Source organism: Schistocerca piceifrons, chromosome 6, assembly GCF_021461385.2.
Source record: "Schistocerca piceifrons isolate TAMUIC-IGC-003096 chromosome 6, iqSchPice1.1, whole genome shotgun sequence".
Lineage (NCBI taxonomy): Eukaryota > Metazoa > Arthropoda > Insecta > Orthoptera > Acrididae > Schistocerca > Schistocerca piceifrons.
The window spans coordinates 437,168,315-437,189,806 of NC_060143.1; the positions used below are offsets into that span (position 1 = coordinate 437,168,315).

General features: G+C 39.9%; 1 protein-coding gene across 1 annotated transcript in view; it reads right to left on the minus strand.

Annotated features, from left to right (window-relative positions):
* LOC124802998 (1,5-anhydro-D-fructose reductase-like) overlaps positions 1 to 21,492 on the minus strand; it is a 111,924-nt gene that overhangs the window by 65,629 nt on the left and 24,803 nt on the right. The window contains exon 3 of the mRNA XM_047264101.1: positions 19,816 to 20,016. Coding sequence (XP_047120057.1) covers positions 19,816 to 20,016 — 201 coding nt within the window. The remainder of the gene's footprint in view (positions 1 to 19,815; positions 20,017 to 21,492) is intronic.

The following is a 21,492-nucleotide window of genomic DNA, read 5'->3' on the forward strand; positions in this document are numbered from 1 at the left end:
AAACGTAATGTACTTTGTGGATAGCCCTCGTATGTCTACCTGCACCAAGCAGCCTTTGTCTGGACTTCTACTTTGACTCTGGCTACAAAAGTGGCCTGCCTGCCCCTGTGCTTTCTGCTTCTGTTGCTCTAAGATTTGTCACAACCAAAGTGAACATTACTGTAGATGTAAAAATTAGTTTCTGACATTAATGGTTGTTACAAATCTGTAGAAATTTACAGATGGCTTTTCCTTCAACAGTTTTTGATGCAATTTTGCTAACCCAACCTGACAGTTGTGTTTTGCTTTCAACTCACATTAGTAGTGCAGTGCTTCTTTACAGCAAGACTCTGATAATTGCCAACATACTGCATATACAGGGAAAAAAAAGGGAAACCAGAAGTATAACCCATTACTGTGCCATAGATGATATAGGAACCCCGTTGTCATACAAAAAGGCTTCTAGTCATCTTGGAATGGATAAATACGAGTACAGGTACACTATCTTAGGTTACCTGTGACATTGTTCTCATATATTTGATTTCTTTGTGAGCGACAATGACAACCATTTAATTTCACTTTTATTGTGTCATGAGACTAACTGAGTGTTACATCATAGAAGGAGAACAGACTGCTTGTCTTTAATAAGTAGGCCTACACTATGTGAACATTACATCCCTGGAACAGTTCTCATCCTGTAGGGAAATTTTGCAACGTGTTTCTTAAATTTCTGATAACTTCTAGCCCAATGTAAATGGACAACATAGTTCTCTGTCATTCCATTGCAATATTTCATGATTTTAATGTAACTTTCAAAATAAGGCATATGTAATCTGAAATGTTCATCTGTCCTATGTGTTTTATGGCACAACAATTCATCTATAAACAGCCACAAAGGCTAAAATGTGTACTGGGTCTAAACTGATTATAAGAATGAACAAAAACTGTACATTTTGTGTGCAACTGTGCAATAAAATCTCCAAGGCAATGGAAATCAAGGTGTATGAATATTTTGTTGATATATGAGTAGTTACATATCATAAATACATGATCACCTACTATTTTTATCTGATGCAATGTATGCTGTATTTTTACTTTTGTGTACTTTACATACAAAATAGACAACTCAGCACTTTGGTCTGTGTATTTTTCAGCACAGTATCTTCTGTCGAAAATAATTTTAAGAATGATAGAATGCTTTGATCATTCCCTAATTGACAGTTGTGTCCCAAAGGTGAATCATCAAATGTGTGACTGAGAGGATAAAAATATTTTTCTTTAGAATAAAATTTGTCATTAAACCATGCTTTCTTTCTAAGTGTGTCATTGTCACCTTCGGATTCTTCAGCTGATGAATTATCAATTCCATCTCTTGTTCAAAAATAAGTCTCTACTGTTAACACCTGCTGACATACAGGGCTTAAGGCTTGCCTTCAGCATCTGTGGATGAGCTCTCTCTTATATTGACATTGAATAATTGCTCTTTATGAGTATCTCCATGATCTCATCCTCAGTAGAATAGTTGCTGAGAAAAACATGGTGATGCTAATCCTAATCAACAGTAAAATGTAAAGTGAGGTTAAATGCAACAAAAAAAAGTCACCACAGAGGAAGTACACTAACACAAATTAGCAGCCAGCAGTGTGAAAAACTACTGAAATGTGAGTCAGGAATTCCATAGTACACTTAAACTTCTCAAAAACATGCAAGTACCTGAATGGTGGGAGAACTACACTTGTCATTCATTAGTGCTCACAAGACAGTAAGGAGCCCCGTGTCAAAAGTGCTTAAGGATAATCCACAGGCTGCCCTTGAACTCATCAACAGCATCCTGGGGAGTGGATGAGCATGAGGAGATAACTCTTCACCAACAGTCAAAGCACTGAAGCAGCTGAGAAAACAAAGGGTTCGCTCATCTAAGATTTACCTCCTGGCAGGTTCCAATGGTAAATGGCTCAATGTCCATCCAGCGACCCCTTTTGAGGTGACTGATGAATTCCACCTACATATCACTGTCCACCAGTGGGATATCCTCACTACTATTTGGTGGAGACACAATAGCGAGCATCTATGAAAGTAGTTGAAGGGCAATGAAAACACGAACAGATAACAGTGTTGACATACACAGAAAATGGAGATCGGAGGATTTCACACTCTGTAATAGATTGTGCTCTGTGGCAGATCCTCCAACATCGTTCAATGACAGTGCTGGCAAAGGTGCTTCATAACACACCGTTCAAGTGCACAATGTTGAACATGTGGCGTTGCAGCATACAATCTCTACATTTTCCCATATTAACATAATGACATCATCAATTATGATTTCAGTGGCCAAGGGATCACAGAGATTGGAAAGTGGATCAATGGACACATGTTAGCTGGTTGGATGAATCACATTTCTTATTACACCAGGTCAATGGTTGTGTCCAATTACACCACCATCCAAATGAACGACTGCTTGAATCATGCATGGTCCCACACAAGCTGGTGGGGCAGTAGTATATTATGGAGGTCATTCCCTTGGGCTTGCATGGAGGACACGGTAGTAATCAAAGGCATCCTTACTGTTGTGGACCACGTGAAACTTTTGAAATGATCGAGTATTCAGTTCAATTCAATTCAATTTTTTATTATCACATAACATGCCTTATACAATCAAAGATTGTGACATAGGTGACTTGTCAGTTTTACACTATATATAAAATAATACTAAAAACAGACAATAGACTAATAATATATATGGTGTAACATCTTCAGAGAGGTATTTTAATTACAATTATAATGCATTGTTGCCATTCATGAAATCTTCTACACTATAGTAACATTTATCTTTCAGATATTTTTCCAGGTCTCTTTTGGTACCTTTTACATTTGGGTCATCCATATCTCTCCATATTTTATTTACAAATTTCATGCCCATATAGTACGGGGTTTTCTCATATGATTTTAAACAGTGGGTAGGTAACATGTAGCTCGTTCTATATCTAGTATCACATTGATGCAAGAAGAAGTTGCCCTCAAAAAGTTGTGGGTTTCTTTTCGTGAAAGTGAGAGTTTCATAGATGTATATGCTTGGAATGCTGATTAGATCTAGTTTTACAAATAAAGGTTTGCAATGTTGCTTTGGTTTTGCTCCCACCATTGCTCGGATGATTCTTTTTTGTAGTCTAAAAGCTCTAAGTAAATTTGTTTTTTCAGACCCCCAGAAAATTATACTATACCTAATGACTGAAACAAAATATGCATTATATACAGTTTTTCTTACAGCTAAATCGTAATACTATACAAGATATTCATAATATATACAAGGCTATTGAGTCGACCCAGTTTGTTGCCCACATGGTGACTCCATAACAGGTTTTTATTGACTAACACGCCGAGGAATTTGACACAGTCTGCAGTCTCTACTTTTTTGTCCATATACCTTATTTCACTTATAGACTGTGCAGATTGTTTTGTGGTAAAATGAACAATTTCTGTTTTTGTAAAATTTAATGTCAAGTTATTGTTTTTGACCCATGCCTCCACTTCCCCAAGTGTTTGTTCAATATGACGAATTAGGTCTACCTCAGTTTTACAACACACTACAGCTGTTGAGTCATCTGCATAGAGGATAGTATCAGACTGGACCTGACATGGCATATCATTAATATAATACAGAAAAAGCAGTGACCCCAATATTGAACCTTGTGGAACACCTAATTGAGTGTTTTTCTGGCCAGAGAGAAATTTCTTGCCATTGATGTTAATAAGTACTCTTTGTTTTCTGTTTGCCAAGTATGATGACATCCAGCTATGAGATTTGCCTTGAAAACCATAGCATGCCAATTTTTGGAGAAGCAGGTCATGATTTACTGTGTCAAAGGCTTTGGACAGGTCACAAAAGATGCCTGACACACACATTCTATCATCAAGACATCTGCTGACTTTTGTGACTAATTCATTTATTGCACGGATTGTGCTGCGGCCTTTTCTGAAACCATATTTCTGTTAGATGAATTGCGATTTTCGATCTGATCACATGCAGCTCTTTCAAATATTTTTGAGAAAATTGGTAACAGTGAGATTGGCCTATAGTTGCCCAATTCATCTTGTTTGCCTTTTTTATGTACGGGCCGAACTTCTGCATATTTTAATCGATCTGGGAAACATCCCTCATCAAAAGATTGGTTGATTATGAAAGAGAGTGGATATGCAATACTGTGGCAGACTATTTTAATTATTTCAGTGGGGACCTCATCCCACCCCACAGATTTTGAATTTTTAAAGGACATTATGATTTTGATGACATCTGAGATGGAAACATGAGAAAACGTAAAACATGGGCAATTGCTATCTGTCATATTGGGCTTTGTTTTTGGTGGTGAACAGTCACCAAATTTGTTACACTTTATGAAAAAGTCATTGAATGATTCACAAATGGCACTGGGTTCTGTAACAGCTCTACAATTTATCACTATTTTAGAAGGGCATTTTCTCTCTGCCTCACTGCCAACTTCACTTCTTATAACAGATCCAAAGGCTTTTGATTTGTTTTTTGCATTTGAAATGAAGTTATTATTCACAGTATGTTATGCTAGTTTAACTATTTTGTCAAATGTTTTTTTGTATGTGCTTACATACTGAAGAAATTGAGGGCTTTGATTTACTTTTGCCTCCATATGCAGTTTCCTCTTAGTAGCACTAGACACTCTAATTCCTTTTGTTACCCAGGATCTACTTTTTTGGGACCTGGTCCTCACTGTTACAAAAGGGAAGCATTCGTTGAATATACCCAGGAATTCAGTTAAAAAGTTATTGTAATTGTCACTTGTGGAAGTGTGTTTGCTGACTGTCCACTTGGTTTGGCTTAGTTTTTTGCAAAATACTTCCACATTTTCTTGACTGAAATTCCTTCATTTTTTCTGTTGTGCAGACTGAATTTTGCTTCGGTAGTGATACAAATAGTGCTTTATGGTCTGATACTCCTAAATCTAGAAGAAACTTTTCTTTTACATAATAATTATAACTACTTACAATATTGTCAATACATGTTGCAGAGGCTGCTGTAATTCTTGTATACTGATCAAAATTGAGATTTAGCCCATTTGTGGCTACCAGGTTCTTTAAGTGTGAAGAAAATTTGTCATCAGTCCTTACATCTATGTTGAAGTCAGCACATATAACCACTTTCTTGTACAGTTTCTCACATTTTAATTTATGTAGCAATGTATCAAACTTATCTAAAAATACAGAGCTTATATGGTACCCAGGGGTGCGATATATGCTGCAAATTAGTATGATATACTCTTTAAGTTCTATACAACAACTTTCAAATGTACCTTCTTCATCCAGATGGCTAAAATTCTGTCTGATATCATAGTCTACCATGGAATGAACTAGTATGCAAGGCGCTCCATGCCCATTGGTCCTACAAAAGCTGGTAGCAAGTTTATAACCTGTAAGTTTATTTAGGAGACTGATATTTTCAGATTTTAGCCAATGTTCATTAAGGCATATTACTTTCACAGATTGTTTCACACTTTCTAGCAAAATTTCTATGTCATAAAGCTTCCTGATCATTCCTTCAGATAGACCTCTGATGTTTAAGTGCATAACGAAATTACTACTGCATATATTATTAGGTAGAGGGTCTTTAAAACTAATTTGACTATAAAGTAATGGAACGTCCACCTGAGTGTTGACTGCTTGTTCTGGATTCATTCTATTGGGCCAAATTCGGAAAGAACTGGACCCCATTTATCAGTTTCCCTGTGTGTGAGCATCTGGATGATGAGTAGGTACAGTTTTCTTGGCGATAATTTCAGTCTCTGCTGTATGTTCTGAGGCTCGTTCTGGCACCGTCTCATCTTCTGGACGTGATGTTCCTGTTTGAGCTGGCGCTGTAGCTGCGATTTTGAAATTGTTTTGCCATTTATCCATTTCCTTGGTCGAAACTGGTTGCATAGCAATTGGTTTTCTTGCAACATTGTCGTCTTTTTGTATTAATTTTGCTAGCATTTTGCCCACGTATGACTTGCCAGTGTTATTATAATGTAGTCCATGTTTCGTAAACAAATCTCTTGCATCTGGAAGATCAAAAAACGTTACACTTTGTTGGGACTTGTATATTTTGTAGAACTGTCTGTTTACTTTTGCAAGCTCCAGATTTACGATGGAATTGTCTTGCAAGTCGTATCTGTGAGGCAAGCTAGTAACTATGATGTTCGGAACTTTCAGATCAAGTAATGTAGATTTTAAACACTGGGTCGCATGTTTACTCTCATTTCTGTATACATCATTACTTCCACCCATGATTATGATGGCATCATTCTTAGATAGCTCATTAAGTGAGTTGCTGCTCTTAATTATCTCAGTCAAAGGTGCACTGAGTTTCGTCATACCTGTTGCCGTGAATAACGTACTGTATTCATTTATTTTTTTGGCAATTTTCTTGGCGTGGCTATCACCAAGTACAACAACTCGTCGTTTGATGTTCACTGGTTTATTTTTTGTATTAGATGTTTTCTTGACTGTGCACTCGACTGGAAGTTTCGTCACTAATTTTTGTTCGTCATTGTTCATTGTCTTATCACAGTCTTCGTCTAGTGCTGTGAATTTATTTGAGAGTGGTATCGCCAGAACAGTACTCACTGTCTGTTTCTTTGTTTTTTTTTGGCACACACCATGTTTTTTGTGCAGAACGACAGTTAACAACACTGTTTTGTGCTAGATGATGATCTCGCTCTATCTCTTTGTATTTCGTTTCCGGTTCTTGATATTTCTGCCGAAGTTCTTCATATTTCGTATTTATAGTCATTAAATCATCTGTAAGCACACTTATTATTTTTTCTTTTGATTTTATCTTGTCCATTACCTCGTTTTTCGTGACACTCACAACACACTGACGGCATGTCCAGTCATGTTCGTCTTTTATATATTTTAGATTCACTTTAAAACATTTGTCGTGATACAACAACCTGCACTGGATGCATAGGATACCTCTCTTTACCTTTTTTACGCAGATTTTACACACATCACTATCACTTTTTAAGGAAACTGAGACATCGTTACAGAACAAAGTTTCATTTGGCGCTATCTTGAACCTTGGGTGGTGGTGTGATATTTAGTCAAACTAATTTGTTGCCATATTAAGGTGGTCCTGATGAGTGCTTGTCTTCCACTGGGCGCTGTTTTATATGCCCCTTCCCCTCCTCCCTGTTGTCAATTATCAGCCCTTGGTGACTGGGCATGGCTCTGCTGGTGAGGTGGTCGGAGAAGAGCACTGGTTGGATCCGAGCCATGGACCTCAATCTGTATACCGCCACTACTGAGATCACATTGCTGCTGGACTGGAGATGCTCCTAAATGGTGTGACCTCAACTCTTCAGTTGGCGTGGTGTGGATGCCAGACTGCCTTATTTAGTTGCAAACCACTGCTAGTAAATATTGGTTCATCATATAATCGGATCTCTACAAATTCCTTTTAAAATGCCGTCCCCAAATCTTTGGCCAGTTTTAACAACTTTGTGTCATTGTAACTATCAAGAAGGCATACTGAAAAATAATGCCTCCAAATTTTTTATTCTGTTCTTAATATTGGCTGAGATATTAAATGTCATGCATATTACTGGGGCGACTTTCCCATTTCACTGATGCAAGTTGCAATACTCTGCCACTGGAGAGCTATAAACTTTCATGTAACACGGCAGCATGTAATGCAACTACGTTGGTACGTGAGAAACAGAATGCTGTAATAGAGTTTCTAACTGCAGAAAACATGCCTCCAATTGAAATCCACACAAAAATGAATGCTATGTAAAGGGATGATTGTATCGGCATCTGTAATGTGGGACACTGAATTGTTCGCACTCATAAGGAAGGAAACAGTGGTGCTAACCTCAATGTGCATGTGAAAGAGCTAAGAATAGATGACTGCGCATGACAACTGACGAGACTCATTGGAATCAGGTTGATGAATTCATCAGAGAAAATCATTGATAGCACAGATACAGCTCTCAAGTAATTGTGGCATATCATGAGAGAGAATACAGCCCATCACTGCAGAACAGCGGTATAGAAAACTATGTGCATTGTGGGTGCCTGGAAAGCTCACTCCTGATATGAAACAGAGGAGACTGGACATCTGTCAACAATTTCTCTTGCATTTTGAGAGTGAAGATGATGGTTTCCTTAACATTGTGGCAGGTGATGATGCTCGTTTCACCATTTTGGTTTCAAAAACAAGAGAGCATTAACAGTGTTCTGCTACAAACCATCACCAATCCTGGCAAAAGTTCAAGACCAAGCTATCAGCAAGCAAAATCATGCTCACAGTGTTCTGGGATGTTCAAGGTGTGATGCATTTGGAATTATACCTAAAGGCAGCACAATAAACTCTGCAAGATCCTGGCAGCACAAGTTTGAAGAGTTTGTCCACACATGGAGCACCCTCTCCTTTAGCATGATAATGCCAGACCACAAACGATTACTGTGACATATGCAACAATCCAACACTTTATGCTCCTGTCATCAATCATCCATATAGTCCCAACTTGGCCTCATCCCATTTTCATCTGTTTCCAAAACTTAAACAACAGTTTTGAGGACTTCGCTTTGATAGTGAAGAAACGGTGCAAGCAGAGGTGAGGTTGTGGCTCTGTCAACAAAGTGAAACATTCTACAGTTAAAGTATCAAAAAACTCGTTGGGAGAAATGTGTTCATCACCAGAATGTCAATGTTCAGAAACAGTTATATGTACATAAAGAATAAAGATGAAGAATGTTAATGAAGTTTGATTTATTTAAAAAGTTTTAAGTGTTTTCGCATTAAAAATTCAGAGGCATGTTCTCATATTATGATCTTCGGAGAGGCAGTGCTCTGCAACTGTTACTTTGCTGGTTGTCCTTTGTTTGTGAGATGCCTGTGCCCCACACATCTTTCCTACACAGTCCAGGTCATCTGGCCTAAGTACATTTTTCCACACCAGCAGGGAATGTGGTAGACTCCTCATTTTCTGAGTCATAAACTGTCAACAGAATTCAGCAGGGCTTTTATTCTGGGTGGGCAAAAAACACAACTGACATTATATTTCCAGATATTTCTCCCAATTTTTGTTGACTTGTTACCAGCATACAAGATGAATGCTGTCGCAGCATGTTTCTCTTCTTTCTCTGCATGTTGTGGCTTGGAATCCTTTGTTCTTATGGCATAATGAATAAGGTGGTGTTTGTATCCATTCTTCTGTAAAACTATCTGCTGGTGCGGCAACTCTGCTGTTAAACTGTTTTGATCAGAAATTTTGTGAGTCCTGTGTGGTTTACAGTAAACACTGTATCCAAGTTCACCATTTGGTCTCTTCTTGACTAGCATGTTGAGGAATGGAAGTTGATTGTTTTCTTCTATCTCTATTGTGAATCTGATGTTTTGGAGCAGTGAATTCAGATGATTCAAAAAGTCCTCCATGTTGGCAGATTAACCCTTTAACTGCTCTGGACGTGTTAACGCGCACATCTTTGTACCTGCCCCTATGTGCTCTGAACAAGTTTACGTGCGCCACCAGTCCTTCTACCTGGTACTCTGAACATGTCTACATGCGTAAAAATGTTCAGAGCACACAGGAACAGGTACAAAGGCGTGCACGTTATCACGTCCAGAGCAGTTAAAGGGTTAAGAATGTATCATCCACGTAGCTGAAGAAACACAATGGTTTGTGGCCTGCTGAGTCAAGGACGGGTTTCTCCTCCAAATGCCCCAATAAACGTGTTGGCTATCAATAGTGATAGCGGTCACCCCATTGCCTCTCTGTCTGTCTGTCTGATTATAGTAATTACCGTCAGACGGACTCTAGAATGATTACAAAGTGTCTCATTATTGATGGTCAAAACTTTTCTCCTATAAAGTTAATTGTGGCTCATAGATGATACACCACAGGGGAGAGAACCCATGTTGAAGGTTACCAAGTCAAAAGTTCTGAAGGTACTGAATGAAATGTGCTGAGCTGAAGATCATTGTCACGTGTTTTGCCATCTCATACATTGGTGCACTGGTGCTGCTTATGATGGGATGGAGTGGCCTCCCTTCTTTATGGAGTTTACATAATCTGTGAAGTCTAGGGGATGCAGTTACTCATGGACAAAGTCCTTATGCTATTTTAGATTGTAAAGTATTCTGGAGAAGTTTGATGAATTTTCTCTTCATATAGTTTGTTGGATTATCCACAACCCATTCTCCTGTATGCACCATCCTCTAGTAAGTTGTACATCTCCTGCTTGTATACTAAATGTGGTCGCGGACTGCTAGCACTGGGAAAAGAGGTACTGATGGAAGTATGGCGGTGAGGATGGGTCAAGAGTCATGATTTAATAGCTCAGTGAGTAGAGCAAGCAGAGCACTTGTCCGTGACAGGCAAAAATCCCCAGTTCGAGCCACAGTGTGGCGCACAGTTTTAATCTGCCAGGAATTTTCAGATCAGTGCACTCTCCAATGCAGGATGCAAATTCATTCAGGATCTTTCAAGTTGATCCCTGCACACTTACAGCTACACTCTGCATGGCATTATAAAGATCACAATGGATGGTAATTTCACTGAAGCATATAGTGTGTGTTCCACCCACTTCATTCATTCTCAGAGATAGAGATCAGCAAGAACAGCAGCTAGTATGACAGAGCAAAGCTGCACAATTAGTCCAGTTTTATGGGACAAAAATGAATGGCCCTACAGGATATTTCTAGATTGCTCATAAAAATGTATTCTTGAATTTTTTTAAATGCATTTTCATTAAATACCTGGTAACTGTCTTCAAATGCACCCAAATTAAGGTTTTTCACATTTTCAATGGCCCACGCGCGTGTGTGTGTGTGTGTGTGTGTGTGTGTGTGTGGGGGGGGGGGGGGGGCAACTTTGGCCCCATTCATGAACGCACAAGGGTCAGATTTCATAATGAAATATGGAAATTCATAACTTACACAACTCTTAATTTCTGCTATGTGGTTTGTGTGCATCCCTTCATCCTTCTTGCTTATAGTAGCATGGTGACTTACTTCATCCAAAACCCATGTTATCCATCATAATGCACAGGTCACCCAGATAGGCTAATAACTATACTGAATTTTACATTAAAATATTTTTGTGTATTGTTCAAGTATAATTAACAGAGTGACACAAAGCAAGATCCAAAAACTTTTCAGAAAAGAGAAGTGGAAGGTTGACTTAGAGATGCATAAAGTAAATGTATCAATGAAATTTGAGTTGTATAAAAGTAGGAGGAAAGACAGACAGGTTTGAACAGAAAATAGGCTGAAGGGAGGGAGTATACTAATCCCTCTATTTTTCATCACTGTTACGGATAATACATAGCAGAAGTGGCAGTGCTAATGGGAGATGGAAGTATGAAAGCAGTGGAATATGCAGATGGTTCGATGGTATGGGGGAAATGGAGGAGGAGAGGCACAAGAGAGATAAATGTATGGGAGAAGCAGTGGGACAGTAGGGATTGAAATTTAATACAAAGAATTAAGTGACAGTAACAATGAGGAATAGGATGAGACAAACAAACAGATATACAAATTAGAGGGCAAATACTAAAGACAGTGGAACATTTAAATACCCAAGGAGTATAACAGAATACAGCAAGAGGTATGACAAGGAGATTAGTGACAAGCGAAGGCAAGCCCATGGATTTCTGTGGAGTGTAAGAAGGCAAGTCTAGAGCAAAGATGTACCAACAAAAAATAAGCAATTGTTACGGTCCACTATTTATGTAAGCATCAGAAACATGGGTAAAGAAGCAAAGGCTGATAAGCAGGATACAAGCTTGCAAGAAAAATTTCAAAGAGGTGTATAGGATTTACAAGAATGGATACAGTAAGGAATGAGACAGTAAGAGGTGCAATGAAAGAGAAGCCCATGCAAAAGACTAAAGAAATGACAAGTTGGTATGGGCATATTGAAAGAATGGAAGTTGGCAGGATATCAAAATAGGCTTATGAAATGCAAAATGAGGCAAGAGACCTACAGGAAGACAGAGAGCCAGATGGATTGTAAGAATGAAGCAATGTGTGAAGAAGAGAGGAGAAGCCTGGTAAAGGGTGGAGAAGGAAATTTGATGGAACAGGGAAAGATGGAGAGGCTTCTGTTCCAAACAGACCCATTCAGCTGCAGGAAACTGTAGAAGAAGCTGGTGACTATGAAGTACTTGTATAATTCATAGTGGGCTAAGAGAAAAGTCAGGTGGTTGCCTCAGCAGTGGTACTTTGATCCCGTGAAACATGAGCTGCTTATAATCTGTTCTCTATGCTCTCACTGTGCTTAGCCAATAAGGACTGTGAGTGAGGAACACACACACACACACACACACACACACACGACCACTGTCTCTGGCTGCCAAGGCTAGACCTGCCTGGTCTCGGTAGCCAGAGCCAGTGATCATGTATATATGAGCTGCATTGTTTGTTTTGTGTGTGTGTGTGTGTGTGTGTGTGTGTGTGTGTGTGTGTGTGTGTGTGTGGTGTGTGTTGTGTGTTGTGTGTGTGTGTGTGTGGTGTGTTGTGTTTCTGTTGTGCCTGCCTGTGAATCAACATCACCACTACACCGTAAGTAGCAAACTATCCTTTTAATAATAATGCCATTAGTTCTGAAATGAGTAACTTACATTTCTAATGGATCACATCTTAAACTCCTTTCATTCACAAAAATATACTCCTTATAGTTTAACATCACCTGAAGATGCCCACATCTTGACTATCCTGAATGGGCTCACTCTGCACCTGAACACACAGTGTTTCGAAAGCAGCTAGAAAATTGTACATTGAAATGGCAACTGCCAATGTCAAGTAATATTGTAGAACTCACTACATGACACAAATGTACAGCCTGACACATGTGTACATTAGATATTTATAATTTATGACTTTAGTCTTTGCATTGACTTTTGGTTTTGTATACCTAATTTTTACTTTTGGATATTTTTCAGAGAATTTTCCTTCATTTAAATCTTGTAATTAGTAATTGGATGAACTAATAATAAAATGCAAGGCAGTCAATGACCCAAAGGTCGGTTTGAAGAGCTCAATGCTTTACTAAACATGGTCCTATTGGAGGTGGTATGCTACTTCCTTCCTCTAACTTTCAAACTGACTTAGCCAGCCAGTTTAGGGTGGTGGGGAGGACAATCTAATGTGGATTCCAAACCATGGTGCTCAGACATTAACAAAAATTGCAATAGGCAAAACAAGTGATAAGTAACACATAGAAATCCAGGGACAGTTCTGGGATCGAACATGAGACCCCTGCATCTATCATCTGACACCCTACCCCTGAGCCACCATTGATAACACACATATATGGGGCAGTGCATTATTCACACTAATTAAATATTACAAATTCCTCAACAAAGAAAAGTTTTTGAGAAACTATATTTACAATAAAATAAACATGATACTAAAAGTTTGAATTTATTAGGCTAATGAAGAAATGACTGAATTAAAAGAAATGAAATGTGGACATGCAAATGACAATAACTTCAACAAAAAAAGGAAGTGTTGACAAAATATCATGATAGTAATTATCAACAAAAATAATCTATTTTTGAAAATATAACCTTGCTGGATGAAAGTCTACTCATCAAGCTGTGGCAGGAGAAAACACAATGAAAGTTAAGTAAATGTACAAGCTTTTCAAGCCAGAGTACTTCTTCTGACAGACACGGTTGAATGGAAATGAAGAGTGATAAAGGAAAAGGACTGGTGAGATTTACAGGAATGTCACCTGAGACCCCAGGTAAGGGAGACTTACCAGAGCACAGTCATAACCGGTTTCAGCAATACAATGACCATCTGCAGATTCTATAACAATAGAAAGGAAATTTATATTAAAACGTAAAAATAAGTGCAATATTTAACGCTTCTACATTTACGATGATCTGTTTACCTGAGTGAATCGTTTTTACTACATACGTGCTTCAGCTCCGGTGATCAAATATTGCACTGTCTAGTGCGCGCCACAGCAGATGTCAACATCCTTTAAGGCAGAGGAGCATACCATCCACCTGCAGCAGAGCAGTACACTCGTCATCCTGTCTGTGTCGTCTGTGTCATACCAATGGACAATGGCATAAACAGGCAATAGCCAGAAACACAGCCCCATCAGGCATCAAAAATACACTCTACAAGTGTTACTCCTATTTTCATCTATAGCAATGTTTACTCCTTGTTCTAAAATGTTATTTCACTGATTTAACGATCTGTTCTGTAATTTTAAATTTTATATACATTTGACCTAAATATTAATAGTAAATTTGTCATGTTTTAGGCTTTTGAAAAATAAAGACTATCTTATAAAGGACGTGCACATCTAGCACAAAGAAGGGGAACAAAATCTAACAAATTTTTATATCTATATAAGACTAGTGTTTTAGATTTTATAGCTAGTTTGACAATGCATGAACCTGTGTTCAGTGTATGCTGCCTTTCGGTATGAACTATATGTATTTCGATAAATTCAGTTAGATTACTAATAAGCCTGGTTAAATATTGCACTTATTTTTAGGTTTTAAGATAAATTTCCTTTCTATTGTTATAGAATCTGAATACGGTCATTGTATGGCCAAAACCGGTTATGACTGTCTCATAAGAATGCGATTGAGTCTATAAATAAACAAAAAAAATTTTACAAATAATCAGTCACACACTCCATGGACAAATGTCGTTCTTTACAGCAATACACCACCATTCTCACTTCAGTCTTCACTGGATGTAATTAGCCAACCAGGCTAGTTCAAAAGAAGATTTCCCAGGCCACCACATCCGATATTGGTACTGCTGAACCCTCCAAAAAACAATTTAGCAGTACACCTATTGTCATCTCAGTACTGTTCTGGTCCTGAATGCACTAATTAACTACTTCAACGAGGCTATGGTTTCCTAAAATTGTGCACTGAAATTTAGGTCCATTCTGTCCAATATTTTGCCCACCACACATATAACAGTGCAATATCCTGGTCTGACCCTATCCTCCTCCTGCACTCATTTCCCTATCCTATGCGAACTACCCTTGTGACTGTCAACACTATAAGACTCACCTTAAGCACCCCCCTATGACCACCAATACCAGATCTGTAACTGGAAGCCGGCCGGAGTGGCCATGCGGTTCTAGGCGCTACAGCCTGGAACCGAGTGACCGCTACGGTCGCAGGTTTGAATCCTGCCTCGGGCATGGATGTGTGTGATGTCCTTAGGTTAGTTAGGTTTAATTAGTTCTAAGTTCTAGGCGACTGATGACCTCAGAAGTTAAGTCGCATAGTGCTCAGAGCCATTTGAACCATTTGTAACTGGAAAAACAAATACTATTAAAGAGAGAGCCACCTGCGAAACAATACATCATGTACCAGCCTTTATGTAGACACTGTTTGATCTTCTACAAGTTATCACTTAAGATGAATGGGTATAGATAGAGGGTGTATACTGACAATACACAGTATCCTGTAGCAGAGCAAATTCTACAACATGATAGTCATGACCTCATCCCTGTTTCACCACACTTGCCATCTGAATTCTCCCCCTCTGACACCAATTTTTCCAAACTCCACGGGTGGTAACTAGCGTTATAACGTAGTCCTTAGTTCCTGCCACCAAGCTGGCCTAAATTTATGTAAATTTTTTTGGTCTCAGCATTTCTTTTTAGTAACTATTCCTTTTATTTGCTCCCTTTTAGTTTTCTATATCTTTTATTTTCTGACATGACTATTTTTCCCTGTCCTCAAATCACCTGTCTACCATGTATACAGCACTTAGTTTTCTCCTCTTATTAACTCTTGCTCGATGTTTTTTCAGAAACCTTTGTCTTCTTTTTTACCCTATCTTCTACCTTTACCCTCTCAGGTTTTCAAATCTCATCCAGAGCAGTCCCCAACAATTAGCATTTCCTTGTCATGCGGTCTGGTAAGTCTGACAAGTGTCATGGGTTCTGGGCAACTTTTTCATGACACTACCCATCTCCTAAAGCTCACCGATCCTTTTCCTTCATCTCTTTTCCTTTCCCATCAACTATTCTGCCAGAAGGAGGGGCCACTGGCTCTGTAAGCTTGAACATTTCCACAACTTTGTCTTTGCTTTCTCCAGCTGCTGCTTGGTGAGTAGACTTTTTATCAATCCAATTATACAATAGCAGGATGGAACACAACAATACTAGGATAGTTGCTACTCACCATATAGCAGAGATGCTGAGTTGCAGATAGGCAGAACAAAAAGACTGTCGGAAAGTGAGCTTACAGCCCACAAGGCCTTTGTCAAAAATAGACAAAACACACACATGCATACACATATTCGCACAAATGCAACTCACACACAGGTGACCACATACTCTGGCAGCGGAAGCTAGACTGCGAGCAGCAGCGCATGATGGGAAAGGCAACCAGATGGTGGGGGTAAGGAAGAGGCTGGGGTGGTGAGGAGGAGGGAGAGTAGGGTAGGGATGAGGGACAGTAAAGGGCTGCTTGTGGGAGCATATAGGGATGAGATGAAGAGAGGTTGGGCAGCCAGTCACGGTCAGGAGGGGGGGGGGGAGGAGAGGGGGGGAGAGGAGGGGAGGGGATGGCAGTGGAAAAGGAGAGAAGTACAAAGACTGTGGGTGTACTGGTGGAAATGAGGACTGTGTAGTGCTGGAATGGGAACAGGGAAGGGACTAGATGCTGAGGAAAATGACAAAGATTGAGGACAAGATGGTTGTGGGAACATAGGATATATGTAGTGATAAGCAGTCCCTCTCTAAATATGCCAAAGGTCTCAATGAGCCCTTCATAGACTGCAATTACTCTCCCAACCTTGTACAAAAAACATATCTCCCTCACATTTTCTTTCCAGTCACTCACCATCTCCACTACGGGGAACATTCCCCAAGTGACTTTGTGCCACCCAGGAATGCAGCAATTGAATTATATTCTCCGCCAGGATTTTGATTACCTGTTGCTGTGCCCTGAAATAAGAAATGTTCTATCCACATCCTTCCCCAGCTCGCACAATGGTATTCTGCTGCCCACCGAACCTACACAATATCCTTGTTCATCCCTACACAACCCCTGCTCCCAACCCCTTGCCTCATGGCTCATATCCCCATAAGAGAGCTAGATGCAAGACCTGTCCCACACATCCTCCCACCACTTCCTACTCCAGTCCAGTCACAAAAATTACCTATCCCACTAAAGGCAGGGCTACCTGTGAAACTACTCATGTGATCTACAAGCTAAGCTGCAACCACTGTGCTGCATTCTAATTGGGCATGACAACCAACAAGCTGTCTGTCCGCATGAATGGCCACCAACAAAATGTGGCCAAGAGACAGCTGGATCACCCCATTATGGAGCACGCAATCCAACATAATGTTCTTCATTTCAATGGCTGCTTCACTGCCTGTGCCATTTGGGACCTTCCCTCCAACACCAGCTTTTTGCTCTCTACCTGCAACTTACCCTATGTTCCCGGAACCCTCCTGTCTTCAACCTTCCTTAGTAAGTGTTCTTGACCATCTTGCCCCTTCCCTGTTGCCATACCAACACTACACAGCCCTGTATTCCACCAATGCACCCACTGTCTTTTTACCTCTCTCTTTTCCCAATACCCCCCTCCCGACTGCATCTAGCTGCCCTACCCTCTCTCCACTCGCCCTTGTAAGCTCCCTCAAGCAGCATTTTACCGTTCCTAACCCCTACCCTACTATCCCTCACCTTCCCTGCTCCATCCTCCTCCTTACCCCCACCACACAGCTGTCTCTCCCATCACATGCTACTGTTCGCAGTCTGGTTTCAGGTGCCATAGAATTTGTCGTGTGTGCGTGCGTGCGTGTGTGTGTGTGTGTGTGTGTGTGTGTGTGTGTGTGTGTGTGTCTATATTTGAAGAAGGTCCTGTTGGCTGAAAGCTCCTCTTCTGGCAGTCTTTTTGTTGTGCCTATCTGCGACTCAGTATCTCCGCTGTATTGTGAGTACCAACTAACCTTTTCATGATATTTTTACAATTATATAAAAGTAAACATGTTAATCAAAAATATAAAGCAATCTATCGCAAAGAATCTAATGTCATTTTATATGTATATCATCAATTTAATAGTAACTAAAATAAATTACTACTCACCACATAGAGGTGGTGTTGAGTAATGGACACACGTTTAAAATTAAACTGTTGGATAAGCTACAGGTGCTGAGGTCCGACTGAGGTTAGTAGCAGTCTTGGCTGGATTGTGCAGTGGAGAGATACATAAAAGGTGTGGGGAGGGGAAGGAATAGCAGGATATGGTTGTGGGAAGACACTGAAGAGCTGTCTGCGTGGGATGTGTGCAGGGTGCTGCTAGGTGCTGCACTGGAAGGCTGTGTTGGAGGGAGGAGGAAACAGGAGAGAACCAGAGATGGTAAAAGGACTATGCATGTTTTCTATGGGCAGGAGGAGGTGGGGGGGGGGGGGGGGGGCAGGAGACATGTGAGCCTCAGTTGGGAGCAGGGAAGGGAATAGAGACAGGTGGAGAACAGGGATTAGCAAAGGTTGAGGCCTGGAGGTCACAGGTGTGAAGGGCATGCTGCAAGGAGAATTCCCACCTGTGCAGGTCAGAAAAGCTTGTGTTGGTGGGAACTTCCTGATGGCTCAGGCTGTGAAGCAGTCACTGAAGTCGACTACATCGTGTTGCATGGCATGCTTGGTAACTAGTCGTCCAGTTACCTCTTGGTCAAAGTTTGGCAGGGGTCATTCATGCAGACAGACTGCTTGTTAGAGGTTACACCCCTGTGCAATGTGGCATAGTGATTGCAGCAAAGTTGGTAGACCATATGGTTGCTTTCACAGGTGACCCTGCCTTTGGCAGGACTAGAGTAAACAGTAGTGGAGGATGTAAAGTAATAGACAACTTGATTATTTAACAACCTTAACACCGCAGCAAATGCTAAGACTGAACTGAGACATGCTATTAACCCATCCTGGATTTTCCAGTGTTTAACTGTAAGTCACAGCAAAGAACAAAAATCTGTACACATTCAGGAAGTTGTATTAGGTAGCTATAACTGATATACAGCTACTCACACAGATCCAGTGTGGATCCAGTATGGTAGATATTCTAATACATTAATGTGGAACTGGTTTACACTTGAAAAAATTTTTGGAAATCAGATGCAAATCTGGTACTGTACAACATCTTATCAATGTCTGCAGTGCTCATACTGAGCAGACTGTGTAAGTGGCAGTTAATAATAACACCAACATTATGTCTTTCTCAATTGTTTGACCTTTTCTTCCAATGTCTCATTCCTGATCCGTTACATATGGAAACATTTCTATACATTTTTCTTGCATTCACAGCACCTGCTTTGCCCCTGGTGGCCAAAATTGGAACTAATTTTTTCCAGTGTAAATTGGTTCCACATTAAACATATTATAATATCTACCAAGTTTCGATGCCATATGAAAATTACAGCCCACGCTGGACCTCTTTGAGTAGCTGCACTTTAATTATAACCACTGATACGTGTTTTGTGGAATATCGAGTGGACGGAATACTTTTCACATGGGACAATAAACAGAAAACTGTAACCAGACTTTGTCACTTTCTTTCTAGGGCAGTCATCAGCCAACAACCCAGAGATGGGGTAAGTACTTGAGTCATCATTTCTAATGTTGCTACTTCCAAGGATAACATGTAGCGATACTATAAGAATATTTCCTACAACAATTGCCTTCTTGATAAAATTTATTAATTAATTAATATCCTATATTATGTGATGAAGCACTAATTTCTTATAAAATGCATGCTTTCAAGTCCAACAATACAGTATAATTCACAATAATTATATGACAGCAACACTAACACTAATGAAACTTACCTTCCACAGGCTGATGATGTCAGTGTTCATGTCCAAGAGAACATTTCCATCCTTGTCTCTTGGTAAAGTTTGACCACCCACATCCTGGACCCCCACAGGGTGGTGTATCAGGTACAAGTCAACGTAACTCAACTGCAGGGCATCTAGAGATTTTTTAAGGTACTTCTCTACAGACTCTGCACGATTTCCAGCAGGTGGAAGCTGAAAGACAAGAACTGTAAGGTTACTCACTCACTGTCTTTAACTTCTCTGATAAGAATAAAATCAGTGCAGTTACATTGACAAACCCAGGAACTGGAAGATTCCTTCAAGGAAATATGGAAAAGTGCTCATTTATATCCTTTTTCTGTCATACTGCCACTAGGCTTTTTTTTTTTTGGGGGGGGGGGGGGGGAGATCATTGGCTGGCATTTGTTCAATGATTTTTCTGATGTTTCACCAGGATGAGTGACTGGCATTCTCAAACATTCACCAATCCATTGCTGATGGCATACTGGAGTTGAGCCCTGACACACCAATGTCTGAGGACATTTTTCTGATCATTATCACTTCAGTTCTCCCACTGTTACCTGCAATGGTCATTCGCTGCAGAAAGGGAATCAATAGTACATTTATACTGATGCTTTCTTCTTTCTTAATAATATTTGATGTACCTTCCTCACGATGTGTGTGATTTCAGAGAGAGATATCCATTAAAGTTCACAGGCCTACTTAAAGAGGCCACTTGGGTTGGCCTCCCGGCACGCTGCTGAAGAAATAGCATTATTTAAGTGACTGGAAATGTGTGCTTGGCCTATTGTTTACACTGTATTACTGTTGTCCAGTCAATTTGTTCATTGCTATGCACAACCTGTATCTTATGTGTTGCTCTATAAAGTACTACATCCCACAAATTGTGTTTGTTTTTGCTATAACAATACTACTGTTATGTTTCTAAATTTCCTGACATTCCCGAACAAATGGGCATGATAGCTCTTCTCCACAGGAAGAACCTGCATTAGAAAATTTTTTTATATGATTGGTCTTACACAGCGTGTACTCTGCCAGGCAGTTTCTCCGCCTGCAATACTATTTACATCCGACGATCCTGGTACTGATAGACTGTCTGGTTGACTTTTCCCCATTGTACACTGCAAGTAGTGTACTCTGACACTGCAAGTGAATCATTTTGGTGATCCGAGAACTCTCTGATCATTTTGATCAGTTTGTATACATGTTTGTGCAATGTATAGCCAATTCTGTTCATTACCCTGAGGGTGTGTGGCAGAAAGGCTTAACCTCACATTTATGCTTCTGACATGTCACTTCACCAGATGTTAGGTTTCCTGAGACTTTTCATATGATTTGTGTAGTACCCATTGTGCGTCAACACTTTCTAAGTGTTGCATCTCATATTTGAAGTGCTGTGGTTCAGATATTGGTCTTGCGCACATATTAGCTTATGAATCATACCTATTTTGAAACCATTGAAATTCATAAATATGACAATAGTTTTGATAATAAAGAAGAAAGCATTATGTTAAACAGATCCTGAATTCATAAGCTGCAATGGATGACTGTCGAACTGCAATGGATGACTGTTGCAAATACAGGGAAATGCCAATGTGGCCATCCCCCCCTCCCCCCTCAAACTGGCACGGGGAGTTAATATGACATTCAGCCATGGGCTCAATTCTG